Source organism: Xiphophorus maculatus, chromosome 6, assembly GCF_002775205.1.
Source record: "Xiphophorus maculatus strain JP 163 A chromosome 6, X_maculatus-5.0-male, whole genome shotgun sequence".
Classification (NCBI taxonomy): domain Eukaryota; kingdom Metazoa; phylum Chordata; class Actinopteri; order Cyprinodontiformes; family Poeciliidae; genus Xiphophorus; species Xiphophorus maculatus.
The window spans coordinates 23,954,334-23,975,018 of record NC_036448.1 but is presented as its reverse complement, the minus strand read 5'-3'; the positions used below and the strand labels follow the sequence as shown (position 1 = coordinate 23,975,018).

Sequence of the window (20,685 nt, the reverse complement as noted above, 5' to 3'; positions counted from 1 at the left end):
ATATCTACACTTTATATTATTATATACTAAAAACCGTTAGCTATAGAGAAATCTTCACATTTGGAAAACATTATGTTTTTATTTCTGAGTTTGAAAAATCATAATTTGCTAGAAAAAAATCTTGAAGCTCATGAGTTTGAGAAAACTTGGGAATTTCAGTGTTTCAAAATTACATTATTTTTTTTTTTACATCTTCAAAGGTTGAAGAATTTTCCAACTTTTGAACTATTTTCTTCAAGAATTTCCTAGATTAACCTAAAAATGTTTTTTTTACATTTGTTTCTAGCAAATTTACAACTTTTAAAACTCAGAAATGTTCACATTTTTTTTCTAATAATCTAAACAAACTGGGTTATTTTATTATTATTTTAAAATTATCTTTTTGGCCATAAGCAACTCAGTGATCTTTCCCCCTGTTATCAGAATAAGACACAAGGTGTCCTTCAAGTCTCTGTATTAGAGTCCATGCTTTTATATAATTATAAAATTGTAAATTTTATATTTTACAATTTTATAAAAAGTGTTCTTCAAGGGTAGGAGCATTTTGTTTGTTTGTTTGGTTTGCACAATATAACCCTGTTGAATTGGTGTCTTCTTATAAATATCTTGGTATTTGAAAAGATTTTTGTTTTACTTAATAGACATTTTTTGCGTGTTACAAGTGAAAAGGTCTGCCAGTGGAACTACTCACTTTTTAAAACAATGTTAAGGAATTATAGACTTAAAACCAGCTCTTATATCTTGCTGTAATGCACAAAAGCATCTTAAAATCATTGTAGATGAAAAAAAATAAAGTACATTTCTACCAAAATTTTGAGATTAATCTCAGAACATTTTGAGGAAAAACTTGGAAATTTCTGATTTTGAAATATCAAAAATGTTCAAGAAAAACTCCCAGACATTTTCAGATTAACCTCGGAAATTTTTGAGGAAAAAAAAAAAAGTTGGAATTTATTTTAGTTTTAAGTAAAAAAAAAAATCTACTTTTTTAAACAATTTGACAACTTTTCAAACTGAAATTTCCAAATTTTTTCGATTAATCTAAAAATTTCTGATATTTTTCTAGTATATTTTTTACACTTTTCAAAGAAATTTTAATATGATGTTTTGGTATAAACTTACTCTTTTCCCCCTATTTATGGTCATATTAGGCTATCATAGAATTATGACTTGTAAGTTAGTTTTGCCTTATTTCATGTGTATTAAGACATTTGCACTGGAACTAAACAAAAATACTTTGTAGTATTTTGTTTTTAAACCGTTGTAGTTGTGTTCCCATCCACCAGGTGGCGCTTCGTCACCACTAGGCTGCCGTTGACTTTGCGTAAACTTTGCCCGGAGTTCTTCCAGAATCAAACCAGTCGAGCAGAATGAGTTAAAAAGCGACGTAAAGGCTCTTTTAGAGGACAAACCTTATCAGCGCTCCCTCCCAGACAAATAATCAGTCCCACTCAGAAAAGGACGCCGAGTTTCCACTTTCCGCCCGGAGGAGACACACCCACGGAGCGGCAGAGCGAGGAGTCGATGGGATGCGGAGGAGACGGACGGTGTGATTGAACCCGCCGTCATTACCGTTTCAGAGGCTGCGAGTTGATGGAGACAGCAGGTAAGAAGACGCCTCACCTTTTATTCACTCTGACCGCCATAAATAAACATTTTATGGGTTTTTATGCGCCTGTCACACCAGTTTGGCCTAATAAACAGCTTGAATTAGATACATTAAAACCTCTTCACCGACTTACAGGATAATGTTAGCTAAAGAACTGAAATTAAATCTTAGGAGACACGGAGGTAAAACGGGTAATTAGGACTTTAGGCGAAACTTTCTACTTTCTGAGGTGAATGTGGGCACTTTATAGGCGCGCCTTTCTTACAGATTACTTCATTTACACATTAAAAACAGAAAACTTTGACTAGAAATAAGAATAAAATAAAAATAATAAATGTTACACCTTCATTTTGGCGCCCCCTCTTGCACAACGCCCCTATGAAGGGTCATTATAGAAAGGGGGAAAAAACGGAGAAAAATTACAGCCAAAAGATGCAAATTTGACAATTTTCAAAAGTTGGAAATATTCTGAGTCTCAAATGTCAATTTTTTTAAACATTTGAAATTAATTAAAAAATCAAGTATATTCTAGAAAATTTCTGAGATTTATTTGGCTTAAATTTACACCTTTTTTTTTTTTTTTTTTTACAAAGGCCGTAACATGGCACCATTTTATTACTTTTTTTTAGATTAATCTCAGAAATTTGCTACAAAAAACATGAAAATTTCAAAATTTTAAATTTGGGGATTTTTGACTTTTGGAAACTTTGAGCTTCAAAAGTAAAATATTTTCAATTTTTTTAAACTCAGAAATGTTTTTTCAAGAAAATTTCTCAGATTAGTCTAAATTTTTCTGAAATTTGTCCTAGGAAATTTTTTACTTCTCAGTCAGACATTTTTATGTATTTTCCAAGAACATTTCTGAGATTAATCTCAAAATTTAGTCAGAAATTTCCTTTTTATTCTTCCCTATAATATCCCTAATACGCAGTTGTATATCATGCAGATCCACTTGCTTTGCCACTGGCCCACTAACAGTAAAGTTTATTCCCACTTCTCCAAACTTAAAATGTGTCTTTATGCCTTGAAATTCAAACCTTTTGGACATTAGAAGCACAGGAGACATGCCTTGGATGTTTCCAGATCCGTCCTGATGAAAGGATGCATGAATCCGTTTGGCTGCCAGAGAGGAAGCAGCGGCTCACGTTGTTAGAGGGTGAGATCATCCTGGTTTAAACCCTCGCTCTCGCTCTCAGACATCCAGAAGGTCAGCCTGTGGATTCCAGTTCGCCGCGGTGAAATCACCTCGTCGTTTTCTGTGTTTACGCCGAAGGTTTGATACAGCTGCAGCCTTTCCTCCGCTTATCCGACTCAGACGGAGTTTGACGTCTCGGTTATCTTCACTGAAGAATGCAAAGACTTTTGAACCGTTGTAAGAGTCGCTCGGACGCAGCTGTGAACGATTCTCTGCAAAAACACAAAACATTTAACCAACTATTTTTCTCTAGTTTCCAGAGCAAACATCTTGGTACGCTTGAAATAAGGAAGTCTGTCGCAATAAATCAATGAATCGCAAGATAAATAAAAACAAGTTCAATGATTTCCATTTGCATAATTTATAATTTTTTTCTTTTTCTACCAAAAACTGGATGATAAAAGTCTTAATTGGCCTCAACTAGCCTTTTTGTAAAGGACAATTGTGTTTATAGAGACTTCAAAATGAATTTAATATGTTGTTTCTTTTGTTTTATTTATTTATTTTGGATATTTTTTATGTTTTCCAGTTCCAGTATTAAATGTTCAAATGAATCTAAAGTTTACTGACCTTTAAAAATGTGTTCTTGCATTATTATTGCCATTATATTACTAGAAAATTCTTTCAAAACAACAATATTATCATTTATCGCAATAATGCCTGGGACAATTTAAAGAAAACTTTGTTATTGTGAGAATCTCCCAGTGGAACTGGAGCATTTTCATCAATATAAAGGACTTTTTTTAATTAAATAAAGCTCCTATATCTTACTGTAAAGTTACTTGTAAGACAGTTTTGTTTTATTTCATGTGTAGTAACATATTTGCATTAGGAAGTAGACAGAAATACTTGGTGAGATTTTGTATTTTCCCAGTGTTGAACCAAAACTTTCAAATTTAAGCAAATGACCAACTGGACGCCAACACTTTTCCGTCTGTCTGATTATTATCAGCTGAAAATGAAACCTAACAGCATGCAAATAACCGCAGAGGAAAAAGACATGCAGGAACACGGAGAACCACAGGGCGAAATTCAAAATCCTCAAAAATGTGCAGCGGAAAAAGATCGGAGCTTTCCTGAATTTGAATAAAAGCAGGTAAATGTTCATCCAGTTACAAACACAGTGGGAGGAAGACGGAGTAAGTAGTAATTGTTGGTTGATGATGACAATGATCTACTGCTGGTCTCTCCTTATATAGGGTTGCCAGATCTGACTGATAGTTTCCAAACAGAAAGTAAAACCCAAAAATCAACAAAACACCCCAAACCAAATCTCAACCTGTAATGAAACTCATGTTCAAAGAGCCACAAAGGAGCAGAATAAACAATAATATTGTTGTTTTGAGACCATTTTCAAGTAGAATAAGGGTAAATGCATTTTCAAAGACCAATAAACTTTAAATCCTAATGAACATTCAACACTGGAACTGGAAAACATTTTAAATATCCAAAGTAAATAAATAAAACAAAAGAAAGAACAAGTAAAATGATTCTTGAAGCCTTTGTAAACAAAATTGTTTTGGTAGAGAAAGAGTGTATAAATCATGCAAATGGAAATTATTGAGTTTTAAATTATTATGCAGTTAATTGATTTATTGCAGCATGTTTAGGCACCATGTTTATATATATATAATTTATTTAATTTTTTATATTTATCTACCAAATATAAATTTATTGGGTTTTAAGACTATATTTGTCTGATAGGACATAGACTATTTCAACACTTCTGATTCTGAGGTAAAAAAAAAATCGTAATTAGAAATCAAAGTCAGAATTTTGAGGAGAAAAAAAAATCTTAATTCTTACCATAAAGTCTGAATTTTGAGATTAAAGTCAAAACTCTGAGATTATAGTCAGAATTCCTAGATTGATGTTTTAATTTTGAGGGAAAAAAAGTGAAAATTCAGAGATTAAAGTCTGAATTTTGAAATCCAAATCACAATTCTGAGAAAAAGTTTAAATTCAGAGATTAAAGTCACCTCTTCCATATAGTAGTGATCACAAAATCTGATTTAATATTTTCAAATAACATCAGATTGACTAAAAATATAAATTTAGGTTCAAACTGTGGTATTTTTGACACTAAAATGAAAAGAATGACACAAATAAATAACATGATTACACCCATTTCCTGTCACCTTAAATGTTATTTCTGCTTTGGGAGATAGTCAGATGAAAACAGTTGGCAGAAGCCGATGATTTGGAGACATAAATAAACTAATTACTGGTGACCTGAGGTGCAGAGCGGGGCTGCCTCAGCCTGACTGTGGGGAACATAAACATGGCTGAAAACACCCTGAATAACTCGTGTGTGAAGCAAACAGGAAGCAGGAAAGGCTGTTTGTTTGAACAGTGATGATGCAAGATGGCCTCCTGTAACTGAGACAACATTCAGTTTCTCAAATAATGACCAAGACGATTATATTCTGTTTCTTAAAGAATTAACTACAGGGGATCCGCACTGCTTTGTTCAGTTTTACTCACCAACTCAGGCCTGAAAACTTCCTGACCTGCAGAATGAGGAAATCCCTCAAACGGAACCTGTCAGACGGCATGAAGGCGGCTAAACGACAGGGCCGGTCAGAACCTTTTTGGGGCCCTGAGCAGATTTTCACTTGGGGCCCCCATATACCAACATGTCAACAATAAATGCTTCATCATTCCTGAGTAAATACAAGTGCTAAATGATAACAGAAGTTATGCTAATTATGCTACCATTAGCATCATTTCTAATTAGCTTACATCATACAAACTTTATGGTAATTAATTTTAACCTTAAAGTAGCAGCAAACTGAAAAATTATAGGGCTCTTGGAGGCCCTAATCAAACATAATTGATAGTAAAAGTATAATTCAAATCAAAATTTTAAAATTTCAAAGTTAAACAAGTTCCACTGGCAGATTATTTGACTTATAACATGGAAAAAATAGAAAAAAGTTAAATAATTTGCCACTGAACTAGTACTTTTTCATAATATTAAGAAATTATTGACTTAAAACAAGCTAATATTTCTTGCTGAAAAGTTACTTATAAGTTAGTTTTTTCTAATTTCTAGTGTACTAAGATATTTTTTTCACTAAAAATTAGACCAAAAATGCTTAGTTTTGCAGTGTGCTTGCTCCTTCAGAAAGAACTTTCAATTTAAAAATTAACATAGAAATCAATTGTTCTCGCAAAAATTTGTATTTTTTTATTACTAGCAGACCAAAAACGAGGAATCAGAAGTAAACTCCAACATTTCCATACTAAACCTGGAATTACTGCACTTATTGTAACATCAGTGTCTTCAGTCAGAAGCTTCTTCAAATTCGCTGCAGACTGCTACAGGAGACGCTTTCCACCCCCAGCCATCACCATCTACCAACAGCTCTTTGAAGAATCTTGAATAATTACAGTTACTACAACAACTTTTGAACTTAATTTGAGTTGAATTAAACTTACTGCAGGAGCCAGTGGGAATCTGTGAAGATAAATAAACGACTAAATAATATCTTTACACGTTGTTTAAGGTCATGTAATTTTCACTGAGGCCTTACAGATATAGATAATGGCTAAAGTTATCGGTAAACAAAGAACGGCGTGTTTTTTCGTTGCTTTCTTTTTATCTCTAAAGGTCAGTCATGTTGCTGCAGAAAGCAAAACTTCGACGTAGAGCCGCTGTAAAGTTTTTCAGTTTCCCACGATCTGACCTTTACTTTCTTAATTCAACGCAAAGCCAAGAGATGCCACATAAAAAAGGCAAAAATAGGCCGTTTCTGAGAATATCAGCAGGTCCAGCGAGGCTCTTTAACAAAGGCAGGAAGTGAGGGTCTATGTAGAGAAACTTTACGTGGTTTCTGGGCAGACTGTTGCTGAACAAAACCTAAACTCACATTTCTTGCTGCAATCTAGTGTTAATTATTTGCTGCAGGGGGTCTGGGATTTATTGGTCCAGCTGTGGCCGACATGCAAGCTGAACCGGCCGACCCAGCAAACATGTGATTTATCAGCCGAAGAAGCGCATATCTGGATGTTAGAGAGATGAGGGCTATGGTTAGCAGACAAAAAGGCAGAGGTTAAGCTATGCTAATCTGTCTTCATGCACTGTAACTGCAGAAAGAAGTTTAAAAAATACAAAAAGAGACACTAAAGTGACGTAAGGACGAAGATTTTGTTGGCCAGTGTTCAGCGGTTCTTTAAAACATCAGTAAAGAACCTAGAAGACAGTTATGCTATGCTAGTCATAGCATAGCTATCTTTCAATCATTTTCAAGGCTTTTGTCCACATTTTTGTACTGACAAGGTATTGTTTTTATTGGAGAGCTAATTAGCATCTCAAGCTAAAATAATTTCCGAACAATGATTATAAATCCCAGAGGAGTTGAAAAAGAGGCTTCATGAATGCAGGCAGTGAAAATAAGACGTGAAAATGTCTGCAAACAGATGCGCAATTATGTAACTGTACATCTTAGAAAGGCAGAAGTAGAGCCTTCTGCACAACCAACAAGAATGCAGCAAGTAATTTCTGGATGGCAAGTCAACAACAAAACACCTGTCTTTTCCAGCAGCCATTGTACAGCGCGTACAGTGGTAAAACCTGCTGATGCTCTGGGGCGCAGCGTGGGTTGCTAGGTGACAGTCTGGGCTTCGCTGGGGTTGCTAGGTAACAATGCAGTCCCTGCTGATTTGTGATGTTACATTCTGTTGGTTTTTGAAACCGCTCATTTTCCAGACACCAAAAAACAGCTGGGTGTTTTTTTTTTTTCTTACACTTTTTCTGTTTTTAGAAGCAGTAGAAACCCAAATGGAAGCACAAAGGGTACAAAGTTTGAATTTGTACGTTTAAAGCAGGTTTAGGTGTCTTAAGAGCCTCTCATCTTAAAAGTAAAAACTGCCAAGACAAGGCAGTTGAACTGTGTTTTTAATATTGTTCCCATCTACTAATACAAGCGAAACCTTCACCCAAGCATCTGTTTCCTCTCCTGCAGCTGCTCCCCGGTGATCCCAGTCGCCATGCCAACTTTTACAACCCTCAAAGCAAACAGGAGTCCTCAGAGAAGCTGCTGAGTCTACCAGCATATCAGCCGCCATCTTGGTCTGTGGGAGGACTGGGAGGCAGGTAGGCTTGAGGAGGAATCAGAGGGATAAAACACTGCAAAAACACAATAACTTACCAAGTACTTTTGGTCTAGTTTCTAGTACAAATATCTTAGTACCTATGGAATAAGACAAAACTAACTCTGAAGTAACTTTTCAGCAAGATATAGGAGCTTGTTTTAAGTCAATAATTCCTTAATATTGATTTTAAAAAGTACTGGTTTCACTGGCAGACTATTTCCCAAGTTATAAGTGAAATAATATATCAGTGAAACTTGTACCTTTTCATCAAAATTAGGGAGTTATTAATTTAAAACAAGCTCCTATATCTTGCTGAAAAGTTACTTCAGAGTTAGTTTTGCCTTCAAGTGCAGTAAATTAGGATGCAAGTTATCAATGAATAAGTTAATCTCACGTTGATTGATTTTGTTGATGGACTAGCGATTAATTGATAAGCGTCCGATTTTCTTAAAAAAACAGTTTTCTCTTGTAGCAAGAGATTCGACATACTTATGAAATATACCAAAACGGGAAGCTGTCAGGCTTCTGAATACATAAAGAAAGATTAAAATAAGTCAACACTTACGCATTCCCCCATGTTTTGTTCAGGACGGCAGAATTCACCTGTCACTCTGTTTCAACGAACTGGACAGAAACTGCTGTTAAATTATTAAACTGAACCGAATAAACAGCATTTTGCGTCCCTCAGCGGACTATATTTGGGTGATCCTCTTCGGCGATCCCTCCGCCATCTTTTTTCTTAAAACTGGCTCGCTTCAGGATGACCAGCGGCGCCCTCTGTTGGGTGGAGGCCAAACTACAACACTGAAAAAAGGTCTAAGTGGCCGTTGTTAGTTAATCTTTTGGAACTAATTTTAATCTAATACAGTATTAAAGCTACAGGATGTAACTTTTACTAAAAAACAGTTGTTGTTTTTTTACATATTTGCTAAATTGCTAATTATGTCGTGACATAAAAATAATCAGACATACAGTCAGATTCAACCAATCAGAGTCAAGAGGAGGGTCTTAGCGCTGGTTCATCACGAATGCTAACACTAGTTAGCCTGACCACAGCTGACTGCGGATTAACGGTTTTCCTGGAACTGTAAGTTATTTATCAGCCATTTGCACATTGAGCAGCATTGATTGACAGTGTTAAGACCCTCCTCCTGGCTCTGATTGGTTGTTTTTGTTTTTCAGATGGGAATATTAGCTCAGGAAGGAGGTGGAGGAGATCAATCTTTATACAGATTATGTACTGTTACGACATGCTGACAGTTTTAACAAATTGTAAAAGTTACGTACTGCAACGGACATCTAGCTAGCAGGCCCAGTACTAAGATATTTGCACTAGAAGCTAAACCCAAAATAGTTGGTATGGTTTTTTGCAATGGAGGAGCTGATGAATTAATTTTCCCTGTGATTTTTGTTGCAGAGATGGTTCTCCGCTGGACTCTCCTGATGTTGGCCTTGCTGTTGAAGACCGGTCCGGTTCATGGATGCAATTGTCCAGCAGCTACCGTCTTGTCCCAGTTTCCCTCTGAGGTTCCCGCTGATGCCTGCTGCTTGAACTTCTCTGGCTCTGCCTTCAATCACGTGCGCTGGTCTGTGTTTACCAACGGCACCAACGTACAAACTCTGGATCTCTCCAACTGCAACATCAGCCTTATTATTGTCAGCGGAAAGCAGGCCTCTTCACTGCAGAGAGTTTTCCTTGATGGGAACAACCTGAGAGAGTTGCCAGAGTACTTCCTGGCGGACCAGCCCTGTCTGACTGAGCTGGACCTGAGTCAGAACCAACTCCAGGAGATTCCCAAAGGCTTCCTTCAGGACTCTGATCGCCTCCAGAGGCTGGACCTGCAGGGGAACCAGCTGCGCTCCCTCCCTGGTAATTTATTCCAGATTCCCAGGCTTCATGAACTGGGGCTGGATGGGAACCGGTGGGAATGCTCCTGTTTGTTCCTGGAAGGGTTGGAGGCCAGCAGGCAGGCCAACAGGACGGCCCGGTTGGAGGATCTCGTGGGGAACCTGACGTGCTTCTTTCCTCGACACCTCGCCGGCAGAACGGTGTGGTCGCTACGCATCAGCGACGTCTGTCGCCTGGTCGGTCTTACGGCGCTCTTCATCGTCCTGCCTCTCCTCATCCTTTCCGCCTTGCTGCTCTGCTGGTGCTGTGGGAGGAAGAAGAAGAAAAAGGAAACTCTCACTTTCAGCTCCTCCAAAAAGAGGGCCCCCAACTTTGGCTGCAGCAACCACAAGCACCACAACAAGCAGCAGGATCCAGGAGCCGAGCCGAGCAGAGCTGCCGACTGCAGGACGGAGGGGATCCTGAAGAACCAGCTGCTGCTCCGCCCGGCTTCGGGTCTCCTGGGCAGCACCAGGGACATCTACGAGGAGGTGGAGATCAAGCTGAGCTCAGCAGAGTCTCTTCCCGGCTCCTCGGAGGGGAGGCAGGGTCCGCAGGAGCCCGACAGGGCCAGCAAGATGGAGCTGGACACGGTCAGCGTGACAGAAGTGATGAAAGACTCGGCGGACAGAGAAAAGGTCTATCTGACTCAGTCCACTGAGTACTACAGCCTGGTGCCGGGCATCGAGCTGGAAGACTCGGACCACGGGGAATATGAGAACGTAAATCTGTCATGACACAGAGATATGGTGGAAGGTGACCTATTATGCTTCAATGAACGGGTTAGGATTGGACCAAACAAGTTCACTACATTTTTTTTCAAAATCATTCTTAGATATTGAGATTTTAGTCTAGTCAGGTCCGCCAACCCAACATTTATAATCGCTTGTGAAGATGGCTGCAAACAGATGCACAATTTTACAACCATACAGCTTTGAAAAGCATTAAGTGCAGCCTCCTGCTTTACCAACAAAGAGGCAACAAGTGGTTTCTGGATAGTAAGTCGCCAACAAAACACTTGTTTTACCTCAGCAGCCATTGTACATACAGCCATAAAACCAGCTAACCAAGACGTGCTGGACCTCCATTTGGGTTGCTAGGTAACGACATGGGCTTCACTGAGGTTGCTAGGTAACAGGCAGTGGCTTCTAAATTGTGACTTTACATTCGTTAGGTTTTTGAAACATCTACTTTTCCCAACACCAAAAAATATAAACTTATTGCCATAAAACTGCTTTTTTTTTAAGCGCTTGAGCTGTTTTTAGAAACAGTGGAGACCCAAATGAAGGAATAAAAACGCATTTCCAGCAGCCATTGTACAGCACATATTGTGGTAAAGCCAGCTGACCAAACATACTCGAGCTCAGCTTTGGGCCACTAGGTGACAAGCTGGGATTCATTGGGGTTGCTAAGTGACGGCGCAGTTCCCGTCGATTGTGATTCAACATCCGGAAGGTTTTTGAAACGGCTCATTTTTAACATTAACTTATAGCCAAAAACATGTTTGTTTTTAGAAGCAGTAGAGACCAAATGGAAATATAAAAACGTGCAAAAAGTTAATTTTGCATAGTAGATCCCCTTTAAGTTTACAGATGGCCTTTCAATCAATCATGGGCATTAATGCCACATTAACTTTGTACTTTTAACAGATTGAAACACAGTAATGCACCTCTCACTAATATTTGGATACCTCAGTCTCAGTGTGTATCTTTATCACACACTTTTTATGGATTTCTAATACACTGGTTAGTTTAAATGTATGATAGCAAATATGTCAGATTACAGTTTGATTCTAAACACAGATTTTTTCATCACAATGATATTATCCAATTGTGTTTTACTGTTATTTTTTGTAATTACCTGCCTTAGGACAAAAAATGAAATTTAGCTACTGTGCTAATTTCTGCATCTTTAAATTGCTGTAAATCAAGGCAAAGTTAATTAATGTGCCCTTTCCTAATCAAATGAATACAGAATTTAAAAAACAAAATGAATTAGAAAAAGTCCTAAGAGGTTTTTGAACAACACTATGAAACATCAGTCATGGTGGTGGCATCATGCTTGATTAGCTGGTAGCGGCGCTACAGCATCGCATAAATAAAGAAGAAGCTAAACTACCTTGAACTTCTTTAACTTCAAATCAACAGCTACAAGTTTTATACATGGATATAGTTGAATGTAGCTACAGGAAATTCATAGTTTCAAGAAAATACCAGCTAACAAAAATGCTTTAGCATTAGCACTAGCTTAAACATATAGCTATTCCAACAGCAAAGAAGATGTTGTTGTTCTAGTTGAAGCTAATACCAATGTTGTAAACTCTGTAATAAAGATGGATAAAAACAAAAGTGTACATTATTTATTCCTGTTTATGTACCAGCTAGCATTAGCAGTGCAGCACAGCTAGCTGAGCGACAGGTAGTCATAAAACCTTTGCTTTAAAACTGTTTCTCATAGTGTTTGAGCAGATATCAACAGTAAATGTTTTCAGCACTCTTCATAATAACAACTGTTTTTTTTATTATGTAATCTGATGTTAAATGGCAGAATGAAAACTGACCAAAAGAAAAAAAAAAAAAGTCATATCAGCTCCTGAATCGATGTTGCAGTGAGCAGTAAATGTTTTTTTGATTTTTTTACTGGAGCTTTATCTTTAGCAATATAATTTAACCATTAAAAACTCAAAATGAAAAGCTGGTGCACTTTTTTACAATCTTGATCATATCCGACACTGATGAAGTAGAATTAGAAATAAATATTTTTATTTTTTTGTAATTTAACTCAGATCGTGGTCTGCTGTGATATACATGTTTTTGGCTGTGTTTAAATACTTTGTACTTAATTTTAAAAAACAACTAATTTGTCAGCGGCTTTAAAGTTCAATGAAGGATTATTGTTTACCAAAAACAAACTAAAGTGCAACAACTCAGTTTTTCTATGATTTACATTCTCAGCTGTAAAGATTTTGGTCTATTTGCCCTATAAAATAAAAACATTTTTGTTAATTTTGTAATTATTTTTTAAGTGTTCTTTTATTTGTTTTAATAAAATTTATGCATTGAATTAAATTTTGTTAAAAGAGACAAATTTTCCTGTTTCACTACATTCTAATCCTCCAAGATATGAGCTTTATTTTTTTAAGGAGGGCTCTTTATTTTTTGCCCCTATATTTAAAAATGACTCAATAGGGAGGAATATTTTTACCTTTTGTGAAAGTTTGATGCTTTTCTTCAACATGAAAATAAAACAAAGCTGTGATTATTTAATTTTACAATAAAAAACATGTTTTTATATATTTATAGAGCTTGACAATTGTATTTTTTTTCAAGAATAGAGTTCCTTTTTGTACTTTAAATAGTTATTTTGTGGAACCAGTTAACCCAGTATGGTTTAAAAATGGGCGGTAGCCCAGGGCGGCATGAGAAGAAACACAAGCACCAGATAAAAACATATAAAATAAAATATTCTCTGTATTACAACCTGATCAGAACCATCAATTATTCAGCTTTCGCTCTACAGCTATTAATTTATACAATTCATTCAGATCGATAAGTATTCTGGGAAAAACATTCAGAACCCTGGTTAGGGTTTTAAAAAACAACAATGGTGTTTGATTCTCATATAGTGTCTTTGTTTTGCAGACAGCTCTGTTGTTTATGTTTGGGCAAAATAAACCGAGAAACTGAAAATGATTCATAACTTCAGTTTTTTAGACATTTCAAGCATTGAGAAAGTTTCTCTAGTTTCTTAGATCAGAGCTGTGATATTTTTCTTTCTATGTTCAGATGTTACATTTCTATTTTATTATTTAATAGAGAGACACTTTTTGAATGTGTTACACAAAAACTGAGTGTAGTTCAACCTCTGAAGTATCACAATGCAAGAGGAAATGATTTAATCTGGATCTTTTCCCTGTGGGGCATACAGAACAGAGGAACTAAAAATAAAAAGGAAAAATGTTTTTTAAGATCACAAATGCCTGTGTTTACATTTAAAATCCTTTAAAAAGCATTTATATCCATTATGTTTGTCACATTACTGCAGGAAACCTTGAGAAAGTAGTGCTTGATTGGGAAACTGAAGTATTTTTCTAACAATACAGACTGAATACTTTGTAAGCTTATTATTATTTCACCAAATTTAAATGTATAATCAGAGGTGGATAGAGTCCCCATAAATTGTACTGAAGTAAGAGTAAAACTACTTCAACATATCTTTACTCAAGTAAAAGTAAAGAGTAGTCGTCCAAGACTCAAGTGTAAAAACATTTTTGGTAAAGTACTGAATAACTGATCAAATTATCAATCATTTAATATTTAAAATTAGGCGGACCAAAATATAAAGTTTGGTTGTAATTTTTGTGTTTTTTGTTACTAGTAACAAAAAATAACAAAATCAGGCAAAACAGAAATGTTTCCAAATTAGTTTATTTCACTAAAAAACTTATGACACTTAAGTAAGTATAATCGACTAAGTGTATAAACAACTCTGTAAACAGATAATGTGTTTCCTTTTAGAGTTGCTCAGCTTTGAGTAAAGCCTTAGAAAGTCTCACAACAGAGCTGGAAAAGGCCAGAGATGTTGGGGCTTAAGTGGCCGTGAATCCTGGTTTGAGATCAAAATCAGTCCGAGTCGCTTCAGTCAGCAGGAGAGCACACCTGGCTGCCACACAATACACAAGGCCCAACATCCAGGTCACGGCTAAAGTGCACGACACAGACACTCGATTGTTATCTGCGATGTGGAAAACAGACTCTCACACTTTATACCTCTGCAAGCTAATTGGCTTGAGCGAGGGAGACGGATGGTGCAGCGAGGGTGGGACTTCCTGGAATTGAAAGAGCTGAGGAGGATTTTCCAGGCGGGTTCATACATATTTTCCATTCAAGCTTTGTTGAAGGACGGCTGAGAAAAAATGTCTGTCTTTTAGAAAATTTGATCAGAATTCTTCTACAGCATTTTCTGGCAGTTTTACATATTTAGTGAATTACCGCCATCAACTGGACGGAGATGTAATACAGAAATTCACTTTATCCTATAGATCTTCTACCATTAAAAATAACTATATAATATACATACTTTAACACTCACACACACACACACACATACTAAATCCTCTCAACCACGCAGCTGCTCATCCAAACTCACTAGCGCCCCTAGTGGGCGGGGCTTGATCCTTTTAAACCCCTTCCAGCCAATCAACTGCAAGGAGAAAGCACAACACTTAATCAGGTCCTCATTCACAAAAGTGCCAGGGACACGTCACGCACATATTTTAGATAAATGTAATCATATGCAGTGTTGAATGAGTAAATTTGCTGTGTTTTGTATACATTTATATTGCTGAGCATTTTTAGCTATGTTTAACTTTACAACTGTTAGCTGCTGCTTCCTGCTGGTAAGTGCTGTTAACAGCTCATTATGAAATTTTGCTTTATATATATATATATATATATATATATATATATATATATATATATATATATATATATATATATATATATATATATATATATATATATACAGGGATGGGTCCCTTTGACACACAAATCGATTCAAGTGTCAAAGGTTTCTTCCTGTAGCTCTTCTGTGCTTTCCAGTATTTTTTCATCAATATTAAAGAATTATTGACTTAAAACAAGCCCGGTCTGTTTGCTGAAAAGTTACTTGTAAGTTAGTTTTGTCTTATTTCAAGCGTACTGAGATATTTGCAGTAGGAATAAAACCAAAATACCTGGCAACATTTTGTGCTGTTTTTATTGTTTGCCGTCACATGTTAGTCAATGAAAGGTAAACAATTGCAGTTACTCACCTGTTGATAATATGCATGAAGTAGGTCATCTTATTTTATTTTGAAAAGCTTAAAATAAAATAGAGCACTGCAGAATTGTTTACCAACCTGCCTTAATAGCAAAACATGTTAGATATTTTACTTTTTTTAAAAAAATCTTTCATTATTAAAGCCTTCTTCTTTGAAATGATAAATAAAGGGATGCAGGTCTGCAGGTTTTCACTCTGCAGAGCTTTTCTTTCCCTGTGGCCCCTCGGCTTTTTAGCCCCGACAAGGACTCAGGCCAACGCCGTCTACCTGAAATCCCACTCTTCCTCCGTCTCCGGTTTCATTCACCGTGGGAAGTTGTAATTACAGCATTGGGTTACAGAGGTGATCGAAAAGGGACTTGGGGATGTGTCCCATTAGGACCACAGGTAAGCCAGTGTGTGAAGTGACAGGAGGGAGACCAGAGAGGTAAACATTTTGCTGGTTCTAGAAACAATCCAACAATCTAAATTGAACCAGTTATTATGGTTCTCTAAGATGAAAACAATGAAATTCTGGAGAAAAGTTGTACTCGAATAACACTAATAAACATACTTTAACTCAAGTAAAAGTAAAAAGTAGCTGTCCAGAAAATTACTGAAGAGTAAAAGAATTTGGTAAAAAGGCAATTCAAGTACTGAGTAACTGATCAAAACATCCATCATTTGATATTTAAAAATTGCATCATCAGGCAGAGCAAAATATTAAATTAGGAAATTTTGTATTGTTAAAAAATCAAAATGAAAAATAACTAAACCAGGCAAAAGAGAAAAAAACAGTTTCTTTTGAGTTTAAATCATGAAACTTTAACATAAACAGCAGTTGTGTGTCTGTCTGGTTATTTGTTAAACAAGTTTGTTCATTATTCAATGAAGTAACTCACAGTGGGTAGAACATCCAAAAATCTTACACAAAGAGGATGTATTATGCAAAATTCACATTTTGCTCATTTTTGTTCTTCCATTTAGGTTTCTACTGTACAGCTTCTAAAAACAGCCAAATGCTTAAAAGAAAAGACCCAATCAGTTTGTGGCAAGAATTAATGTTTTTTGGTGTCTGGAAAATGAGCCGTTTCAAAAACCTTAAGAATGTAACATCACAAATTAGCAGGTTCTGTGCCGTTACCTAGCAACCCTAGCCTGTTACATGCACCGTACAATAAAGACAGCCATTGTAAGTGCTTTATTGTCGACCTCCCATCCAGAAACCACTTGCTGCATTCCTGTTGGTTGTGAAGCACTCTCCACTTCTGCTTTTCAAAGATGTACAGTTGTATAACTGTGCATCTGCTTCCAGCCATTTTCACCCCCCAGTGTAAACATTGAGTTGAGTGGAGAGGAAAGCAGCAGCTTATTTGGATTTAAAGTGACAAGATGCCCTAAAACAGCTTAAAATAGGCAGAAAACTAAAATCTCATTGAATTTTGTGTAAAAAAAAAATGAATGAACATGTTTTCTATAGCCCATAATCCATGATGTGAGAGTGATATACTGTTATCAGGCTCCAGGGTTTATTTGTGTTCTAAACACAGTGGTGGAAGGTTAAACTGTGATTTAATGCATTCACTTAATTAAAGTAGTTTGAATTCTAAGATAGTTATGCCAGTTTACAACAGCTGTAAGATACATGCCCATGAAATATGTCACTGTCTGTGATTAAATATGCATATAAAGTGCAGTGAATTGAAGGTACATGTTACCTGAGGGAATTGTGACAAAATAGGATGTTATGGGATTATTTCTGATTTAAGGAAAGCTAATGTTGATGTCTATGATGGAATATGTCTAATGTGTACAGTAAGTTACTGAACTATAAATTGGGCTGTATTGACAGTTAAATGAGCTGATTTGTTCAATAAATAAGCTGAGAGAAATTGTACAGAGTGCAACTCCCTTGTGCTCATTTACATGCTGTTTTTCAGCTTCATCTGCTGCTGACGGGTCCGGAATCCTGGTACCCGTTACCCTAGTCTGAACTAAATATTTAGTTCAGAGACAAATATTTGCCTTGTTAGCCAAATACTTAGCTCAGAGCTAAGTATTCAGCTTGCTCAAGGCTTATCATTTAGCTCAATATAATATATATAGCTTGGTCACTAAATCTTAAGCTTAAATAAATATTTAGCTTAATGCTAAATGTAGTTTGTAAAATAATATTTATTGTTTAGCCGGACAGGGCTCCATGGGTTAAAGCCTGGCCACCAGGCGCTTGCCAACGTGCCCCTCCTCCAGGCCTGGCTCCAGAGTGGGGCCCCGTTGACCCACGTCCGGGAGAGGGAACACTGTTTCCATTGGTGGTCCTCATCATAAGGGGTATTTGGGCTGCACTTGGTCTGGTTCCTCACCTAGGACCTCTCTGCATTGGGTGACCCTACCAGAGGCATGAAGCCCCTGACAGCATAGCTCCGAGGATCACTGGGACACTCAAACCCCTCCACCACGATAAGGTGGCAGCCCATGGAAGGGATGTGTATATGTGTGCATGTTGGGGTGTGTGTGTGTGCATTTATGTATGTGTGTATGTACAGTATATGTATGTAACATTTATTATTTAAGAATGAGAGAGAACGAGAGAGAGAGAGCAAGAAAGAGTTGTATTTTTTTCATTCTTTTTTTTCAACATGAGGAAATGAGCACGATGTGGTGGCAGGTATATTTTTAGTTTTTTATTCTCTAGTGGCCTTTATTAAACAGTAACTGAACAGGAGATTTGGAGGAGAGAGAAGGGACTGACATGCAGCAGATTACCCAAGACTTGGAATTGAACCTGGGATAACTGTGTTGAGGTCTACAGCCTCTGTAGATGTTGAGCATCCTGTCGTTCTTCTCTATTATACCAGTAGAATACACATTAGCTCAACAACACATAGGTTTCTATTTATAGCAATGTATTCATTTAAGGATCGATTTTCCTCACCAACAGTAATAATTTCTGATTATCTTCTCTGTTTCATGGATTGTGCTTCGTTTTTACTTTTTCTACTCAGTTTTTCATGTTAAATTGCACTTTTTTTTTATTAAGTTTGTTATATTATATTGAATTCATTTTTTTAAATAAAGACTAACAGAAAGATCACACAGTTCTTTTCATTTTTGATAAAGCCTGTTTTTTCTTATAACAAACAAACCAGATAGAACAAGTTTGGGCTTCTTCGGGTTCCAGAGTATTAAATTATGATTACAATTATCATCTAATATTATGTACAGATGTAATTCTAACCTTAATTTAACACCCGGGGACCCTGAAGAAGTCCAAACTTGTTAAATCAGCTTTTTTATGTTTGGTATAAAAAAAAACAAACACAGGATTTATCAAAGAAACAAAAAGATGAATGGACTGAACTTATGTAGAGCCTTGCTAATCATTTTGACCACTCAAAGCACTTCACACTACAGTCACATTCACCCATTTACACCGATATGCAGATCGGTAAGCAACAAAAGTGCCTTGCCCAAGGGGACCTCGACATGTGGCAGGAGGAAGCTGAACTCGAACTTACAACCTTCTGATCACAAGACGACCGCTCTACCCACTGAGCCACAGTCACCCTGGAACATTTTTTTAAAAAGCCACTGCATGATCCTTCTGTTAACCTTTTTTAAATTCCGGATTTAAAAACATTTCACTACGAAAAAGTGCAACTGCAACATAAAATGTGAGTAGAGAAGGTAAAATAAAGGACAAACCATAAAACTACAAAAACAGAGAGAAAATAAACAGAAATCATTTCTATTACAAGACGAATTTTAATTCTTAAATTAATCGGTTGCTATAAATATTGAGCTATGTGTTGTGGCTCTGTGCCATCTGCCACTAAAAAAGTGAAGGGAAAAGGGCTAAAGTAGAGGAAGCAGCCATCGTTGGGTAAGGAATAGTCTTAGATTTAGTGCTGATACCTCAAGACTTTTAGGTGATTTTTAAAGCAATTCTTGCAGTTTCTTGAACACTTTTGGGGGGCAATTTACATTGACCAATTGACCTAACCTACATGTTTTAGGAGATGTGGGGGGAAACCAGAGCACCTGGAGAAAACCCACGCAAGCACGGGGAGAACATGCAAACTCCACACAGCAAAGATCTGACACATCCTCCCTGTGAAGCTGCAGTGCTAACCACTGCATCACCGTGCTGCCCGCTTTTTTTCTATTTCAAATTCATCTTAGCGTTTGATTGTTTTTTGAATTGGGTTAAGAAGGGATCTTTGTTCTAGTTGGTTAATGGGGGGAAAAAACTTGCCTTTTTAAATTTTGTCATGACGGAGCGTCGCATGGCATGATAGTTAAAGTGAGACGTTCTTGATTTTCGTTCACTCTTTTCCTTCTTTTTTCTGTTTCTTCAAACACAGAATGTTTCGCAGTTTTTTCCAAATTGAAAGCTTTGGCTTTTTCCTTTTACCATCCTGCATGGATTGAGGATCTGGGTTGTCCACATTCTCCTGGATGGTTTCTACAGCGAACTCCGTCTTTGCTGTGGATTCCAAATCCGTGGAACAACCTGATGAGGTTTCTTCTGAGAAATCCTCCTCAGAAGAAACCTCTTGATGTAAAACTTCAACCTGGTCAGGTTGGCTCTCTGAATCTTTCTCCTCCTCTTGAAAATCTGTAAATTCTTGTGAAGTTTTTTGTTGTAGGTCTCCCTTCTCATCTGTCAGAGAGTTAGCAAGCTGGAGATCCTCATCTTCTCTTTCCAATTTAATATTTCTCTCACAACTTACTTGCTGATATTTTTCTGCTTGTTGTGTTAGTGCAGCAACATCCATTTCATATCTACAATTCAGCTCCTGGTACAAACCTTTAATCTTGTCTAACTCAGTCTGTGCATCCCTTTCCTTTTCTTGCAGGATTTTCATATCTTTTGCTGCGTTTTCCTGGAGGTCGGCATTCATGGCTTTTATGTTGTGGAGAAGAGCCAAGTCTTCCAAGTGAGCTTTTTTCTCCTCAGTTATTTGCACCTGAAGATTTTCCACCTGCTGTTGAAGTGAAGACTGGCTTGTTTCATACTGGCCTATATTAGTTTTTAAATGTTTTGCGAGCCCGTTGAATTTCTGTTGCAGAGTCTGGAACTCTTCTGTCATCGTT

The 20,685-nt window shown here is 36.8% G+C and overlaps 1 protein-coding gene across 1 annotated transcript; it reads left to right on the top strand.

The window, feature by feature from the left end:
* Positions 1–1,380: 1,380 nt before the first annotated feature.
* Positions 1,381–12,132, top strand: LOC111608804 (vasorin-like). The gene is made up of 3 exons (XM_023334938.1): positions 1,381–1,606; positions 7,772–7,902; positions 9,319–12,132. Exon 3 carries the CDS (start codon positions 9,321–9,323, stop codon positions 10,524–10,526), a length of 1,206 nt encoding a protein of 401 aa, XP_023190706.1. The 5' UTR covers positions 1,381–1,606; positions 7,772–7,902; positions 9,319–9,320; the 3' UTR covers positions 10,527–12,132.
* Positions 12,133–20,685: the final 8,553 nt, after the last annotated feature.